The sequence below is a fragment of the Galendromus occidentalis genome, unplaced genomic scaffold (assembly GCF_000255335.2).
Source record: "Galendromus occidentalis unplaced genomic scaffold, Mocc_1.1 scf7180000076537, whole genome shotgun sequence".
In the NCBI taxonomy this organism is placed as follows: Eukaryota; Metazoa; Arthropoda; class Arachnida; order Mesostigmata; family Phytoseiidae; genus Galendromus; species Galendromus occidentalis.
In genome coordinates, this window is record NW_003804526.1 from 1 (window position 1) to 6,908 (window position 6,908).

At 50.4% G+C, this 6,908-nt stretch overlaps 1 protein-coding gene across 1 annotated transcript; it reads right to left on the reverse strand.

Moving 5' to 3' along the window:
• Positions 1-1,526: 1,526 nt before the first annotated feature.
• LOC100903969 (probable medium-chain specific acyl-CoA dehydrogenase, mitochondrial) lies at positions 1,527-2,771 on the reverse strand. Its single transcript, XM_003739454.1, has one exon. The coding sequence runs from the start codon at positions 2,745-2,747 to the stop codon at positions 1,527-1,529; it is 1,221 nt and encodes a 406-aa protein (XP_003739502.1). The 5' UTR covers positions 2,748-2,771.
• Positions 2,772-6,908: the final 4,137 nt, after the last annotated feature.

Below are 6,908 nucleotides of genomic sequence, written 5' to 3' on the forward strand. Positions count from 1 at the left end.
GGCAGTACGAAGGGGAGGAAGGGAGAAGCTTAGAGAGGAATGTCGGCGTCCAGACGAGAAAGAGCGGGGGAGGGGCGGAGGCATTCGGGGAGGTATCCGAAGCGACCCAGAAAACCAAGATGAGACAATCGATAGGAGTAGGGTTGTTGGAGGGTGAGGAGAGAATACTTTCTGAAGTAAGCCGAGATCGAAGAGCGAGGAGGGGGACCGAAAACTGCTCGTCGGGCGGTGTTCTGACAGGTTCGAAGACGCGATAGGGTGGGAGCGGAAGCAGAGCCCCAGAGTACGATGACATATGAGAGAGAGCTGATGAATAGGAGCTTGTAGTTTTGAATTAGATGAGATCGGGTGAACCCGAGGCGTCGGAGCCGATGCAGGCTGAACACGATCGAGTTGAGCAAAGTAAAGAGATGAGCATCCCATGAGAGGTTGTCCGTGAACAGGATGTCAAGGCAGAGCATGGAATTCGAAATAGGAAGGGCGACTTTATCCCAAATCTCTACCCGTCGAACCGAATATTCTCCCTCTCTATTTCCGCGCCTTCGGGTTCACCACACCATTAAGGGACCGGGACCGGTTCAATGATTGCCGAACCAACGAACCAACCGAGAGCCGACACTCATCGAAGACTTCTGCTTTATAGTCTTGCCGTCGTCCTCCATCGCGCCTCATAAAGCGAGTCAGTTGGGATGCCATGGCGTAAGTCTCCAAATACGGTGAATCCGATCCATTCATGACTATGGAGCGTAAGCCCTGGGGGGAAATTCGAGAGTATTTTAGAATAATTTCCAGACTATTCGATTCGTATGCGTAGTAGGCGTCCCTCTCCAAAGCCAGTAGTCATTGTCATTGACTTTGCTGGCGTCCGCGATTGACAAGGAAGCCAGTCAGCTCTCTTCACCTCGTGACGTGGTCATTACAACAGGGTCAAAGTTGAATGCAAAGAGTGGATTCGCTGTATCAATCAACTCAAAGCTCGGGAAGAACAGCCCCGGATGGGGGGGGGCGTCAGAGTTTCTTGTATTGTCAATCTGGAGCTATTCAGCTCCGATAGCTCCTCTACTGTTGCCCTTACTGACTCGTGCTTCAGAGTCTCGCATTCGAGGATGTGATATCTACCTATCTACATTTTCCCACGAAACTTGCAGACGCATTCGTGTGGTCTTGAGCTGTAGTTGCTGTCGGAGCATAGTCAGTGACCATATTCATGCCAGGTGACTCTGCACAGGGCTGCGAGATTGGTCAGGTTGGCTCTCTTCCAGCTATCTGAGCTGAAAGCGATGCCTTCGGTAGAATTTTCTGGCACAAAGACATGGACAGAGACATTGTGATTATTGGAGTAGGTGATGAGAATTGATCAAGAAGATCTTTTTTTTTTTGAAAACATATCATTTCTTTATTGCAAGGTCAATAAGAATAATAATGTCTACGGTCATTGACCGGAAGATATTGTTATGATTCCGGACGAGGGCTCTCGTAACATGATGTTCGCCGTTCGGGACATTTTATTAGAGGAATCTGCCTGACTACTTTCCTCCCATCATCTCTCTGGCAACGATCATGCGCTGGATCTGAGAAGTTCCTTCGTAAATCTGGTAGATCTTGGCGTCTCTCATCAGTTTCTCGACGGGATAGTCAGTATTGAATCCGTTTCCACCGAAGATCTGAACCGCGTCCGTGGCACACTTGTTGGCAACATCGGAGGCCAGAGCCTTCGAAATCGAGGCGTAGTAGGTGTTCCTCCGGCCCTGATCGATCTCCCATGCCGCCCGCTGCCAGGTGAGACGTGCGGCCTCGACGCCAATCGCCATGTCGGCCAAGAGGAACTGGACGGCTTGGTGCGCGGTGATCGGTTTCCCGAAAGTCTTCCTCTCAAGGGCGTAATTCTTGGCTTCGTCGAGCGCTCTCTGTGCGAGACCGGTGGCCGCGGCAGCGACAGGTGTCCTCGTTTTGTCAAATGTCATCATGGCCACTTTGAAACCGTCTCCTTCTTTAAGAAGTACATTCTCCTCCGGCACTTCAACATCCTCGAACGTGATGCCTCGAGTGTCCGACGCCCGTTGTCCCATATTGATCTCCTTGCGACCCGGAGTCAAACCCTTTGAGTCCCTATCGACGATGAAGGCTGTGAAGGCCTTCGACGCCGGACACTGGGGGCCAGGGTTCGTTCTGGCCAACAAGAAGTACCAGCTCGCGACACCGCCGTTCGTGATCCACATCTTTTGTCCGTTGACAACCCATTTGTCTCCTTTCTTCTCTGCCTTAGTCTTGATCCCAGACACATCGGATCCGGCTCCGGGCTCAGTGACGCAGTAAGCAGCTACGATGGGCTCCTCGAGGCATCGACCCAAGTATTTCTTCTGCTGCTGGGGGTTGCCGGACAGGATGACGGGAGTTTGCCCCAGTCCGGTGGCTTCAATGACCGTTGAGATACCAGTGCATGCCCAGGCAAGTTCCTCAGTGACAATGCAGGACGGTAAAACTCCCAAGCCCATACCGCCGATACTCTGCGGAATGCCGAGATTCATGAGACCGACTTCATGAGCTTTCTTCACGATGTCCCATGGGAACTCTCCAGTTTTGTCGTAGTCAGCCGCTTTCGGCAGAATTTCCTCTCGAGCGAATTTTCTTGCCAGGGTTTGCATCTCTCGCTGTTCATCCGTCAGATCGAAACTGATTCCAGACATCGACCGGAAGCATTGTCGGGCCTGCGCGGGCAAAACCCTGAGCACCTTTGAGGACAGCATTCTTGCGGTTGGGGATCGTTCTGACGACTGATCAAGAAGATCTGGGGAGTTTGTTCTACTAAGAATTGCGAAACCTTCGCTTTCGACCGGATCGTTCATAGACTACTGACTGTAATGATAGCTGGTCTCTGGTCTTACACTACTGGTACTCACCGAACGTAGTTGTGATTCAATCTTCCGGAATGTTGTATCTTAAAAAACTTCTGTTTTGTAGAGCTAAAAGTGCTGATTACGTGTTAAACCTGGATCTGTCGAACGCAGGTTCTGGGGAAACTTGGCTCGGAACTAGCTCAGGGGCTTTGATCACGCAGTAAGACGCAGAGTAGCAGCTCGGGGATTCAGTTACAGTGTTCGTCGTTTAAATCTATCTAGGCGCTGCCTAGATACAGATCTAGTATAGAGGGGGAGAGCTATCCTCCGAGAGGATGCTTGATTACCTAGGGTTCAACCCCCTTAGACAGACGAAGGAGTTCAGATCGGACTAGCTTGATTGATGGTTCCGGAGTCCTCTTCGTCTAGCTAACTAAGTGTCGGGGTTCTGGAACCGAAAACTCACCGCACCCGACGCACGAGTTGGGCGAACCCCGGAATCGGTTCTCTAAGCTAAGGGGCTCAGAGCCTCACTATCTAATTGAAATCCCTATTTCTAACAATATTATATCCTTATTCCAGAAGGTACCTTCCAACAGGTTTCTTCTGATATATTAGGGAGGAGAGCGAAACAAATTGGAGTCACGCAGACGTGGCGCTCGGCGAGGATGGCGAACACTTGAGAGAACTGATTTGGAGCTAAACTAAATGTTCCGTCACAGCAAATCTTCGACACGCTGCCAATCCACGCAGCCGTACTCTCTCCCCCCCAAAGATGATGATTCGATTGGGGCCATCCAGTCCGGAGTCCGCGAGCACGAAGCGTTCTTCCATTTTGGAGCACTTTCGTATACACTCTATTCATCGGAGAAGACAATATCCCGACGATCAGTGTAAAACATCGAGGGCATTCCGGTGCGGTTCCGAATTCGCTGGATCGTCCTCGTCAACGATCCGCTCGCCTCAAGACTTCCGTTGACCGCAATTGAGGAGCTTGCACGAATTTTGTTGATTATCTGTTGCGGTGGCTCGTGAGTTTCGACCGCTCTCCTTGTCATTGCGACTTTCTTCTGAAGCACACCGATGGCCACGGAGCTGGGTAGTGTCACATACGGTTGTTCGTATGGTGGAAAGAGGCTCCCAAAGTCTGTACATATTCCCAAATCGATATTACCCACAGTCTCTAATAAATGCGCGCACCGGAGACGTGCATGTACGGGAGAGGAGGCGGAGAAAAACAGTCAGTATCAGGTAGAGTTCAAATCTCGAAGAAAGGAATCTATCACACGCTAGATCACTCCCCCCCTCCACAGTTAAATAGTGTGCGATCTCCGGAGAAGCGACCGTAAAAAGGGGTACTCAGTGTCCTCTTCGAATAGCCGATCAGGGACTCGTGACAGGTAGGTCGGCAGGCTTCCCTCTTATCGTAATCTCCCCCGTCGAGACGAATTTATGAAGTCGAGCCAAGCATTTCTGAGTATGCAAAATGATGATAGGGGGATAAAGTGATGAGGGAGATCGAAATGAGGGAAATTTCGGAAAATAATCAATTCCCGGGCTGGACGTTGGAATAAGGCCGCCTTCGAAATCCGCGCCGAATTTCTTCCTCCGTATTCAAATTTGAGAAGATAATGAAGTTCCGACGGATTCCTGCTTGACCTAATCGTTCTCTCGCGGTCTGCTTAAGCATGGGTCGAAGTCAATCGCTCAGTGAAGTAGAAAAAGTTTCAATCCTATGTCATCGACAAAATGACGTGTCCATGAACGAAATCGCCCGGAGGATAGGACGCTCGAGATGCGTGCTTCGAAATTTCCTGAAAGATCCCGACAATTATGGGAAAAGATTCTCCAAAAGAGGAAATCCAATCCTGAAGGGTCGAGATGGGAGGAGATTACTACACGGAGCATCCTAATCTGGGAGCAGTTCTTCGGAACTGAAGAGGGAACTCAACCTCCCAGTGTCATCAAGACACGTCAGGAGACTGCTGACGACTTCGAAGCGCTTCAAATGGACAAGAATGCGTACCTCCCCCAAGCTTACCCCTCACCACTTGTCGGACAGGATCAATTATGCGACTACGGCCCTGCAACTGAACGAGAAGCCGCGACGGATTTGGAGCCGTAACTTCGGCGGCGGGTCGCTCATGATTTGGGCCGCAATATCCTACGAGGGCAAATCTGATATCGGGCTCTTATCCGGACGTCAGACATCGGAAGACCATCGCAGGACTCTCGAGACACTCTCAATACACAAATCTGCCCTCATGAAGCAGTGGTTTGAGGATCAGCAAATGCCCCTGCTCGACCACCCGGCTCTCAGTCCCGATCTCAATCCGATTGAGAACTGCTGGGGTGTGCTCGCCAGATCAGTCTACGCAAACGGAAAGCAGTACAGCACGATCGAAGAGCTCAAAGAATCCATAAAAGAATGCTGGCGTCAAATCGAGCTCCCTACAGTTCAAAAACTTATCGACTCAATGCCTATCCGTTTGAGGGATCTTCTCTTGAACAAGGGAGGAATCACCAAATACTGAGACTAATAAATTCGGGCGCTTCCTGAATTATGCTGTTGTTCATCTAGCAAACATCGTAGGCGGCCTCGTCCTTATGTCCGTCATTAAAATCGATATTCCTCCGGAACTTCACTCAATTCGATTCCTTTGTAATTTTATGCTCTCAGATCGCTGAAATAATCATTCGAGCCAGCCCTCATCGGCTCGAATGACCGACATACATCCGAGGGTCGGCTAGAGGACGACCATGTCTCGCATGATTCACCAGAGCTCTCCGGAGACTCACAGCCTAATGGCCCTCAACCCCGGAAACCGGGAGAGCGCCGCAGGCTGATCCTCACAACTGTTTCGATGTATCTTTTTCTAGGACTCGCTCCATGATCATACTTGCTGTGCTTCCTATCATGATGAAGGCAGCTGCCAGAAGACTCGACGCTGACACTTTGAAAGCCCTTGGATGCAAAGGCAAAGAATACTACAGGGTTTATGGGCAGCCTACTGTCTGGAATTTCGTTTGTCTTGGACTGCATTGGAACTCGACGACTGCAGACCGCTTCGCAGAGATCGCCCAGGACATCGATATAGCCGTGAGAATTCTCGCTCGAAATCAGATCAATCTTGCGTTAGTCAATCGCTCTTATACGATTGAAGATGCAATATCTGTCGTTTATTGAATTGTTCTAGCAGCGTGTAGATTTCCACGGAAATCCCGAAAGTCTCCTTTTCGGTGAGCCATCGCTCGACTCCATGTTTGACTCGAAGCGTTTTTGCAGAGCTTCGAACACCGTGGCGGCGCCGTCTCATTCGGCAGCGTATCGCGTATCGCGACAGCAAATACAGCTGAAGACCACACAAATGCGTCTGCAAGTTTTGTGGGAAAATGTAGATGGGTAGATATCAAATCCTCGAGTGCGAGACTCTAAAGCACGAGTCAGTAAGGGCAACAGTAGAGGAGCTATCGGAGCTGAATAGCTTCAGATTGACAATACAAGAAACTCTGACGCCCCCTCCCCATCCGGGGCTGCTCTTCCCGAGCTTTGAGTTGATTGATACAGCGAATCCACTCTTTGCATTCAACTTTGACCCTGTTGTAATGACCACGTCACGAGGTGAAGAGAGCGGAGTGGCTTCCTTGTCAATCGCGGACGCCAGCAAAGTCAATGACAATGACTACTGGCTTTGGAGAGGGACGCCTACTCAAACGACTCCCGGCTCGGGTCGACTACGAGCCTCCGCGGAGGGACGAGAAGTTGATGTGCTCTGAGAGTCCATCGTTCAAGAAGAGGAGTCGGCGTCAGCGTCGTTGACTCAGGCGATGGCGTTGATGGAGGCGTTGCCATCGGTGCTCCGGACGGCGCGGTTTCCGGCGTCTCAACCAAAATGCCAGAAGGATCTCCGTCCGATAACTCGGTATCCTCGGTTCCGTCGCGATCCGGTTCTTCATTTTATTCATTTTTTTTATTTTTTATTTTTTTGTTTGGGTTGAGCGCACCTGCGATCACCTAGTTATTTTTTTTATGGCGATCGTTCGTCTGTCTACATTATGTACACAGTAAGG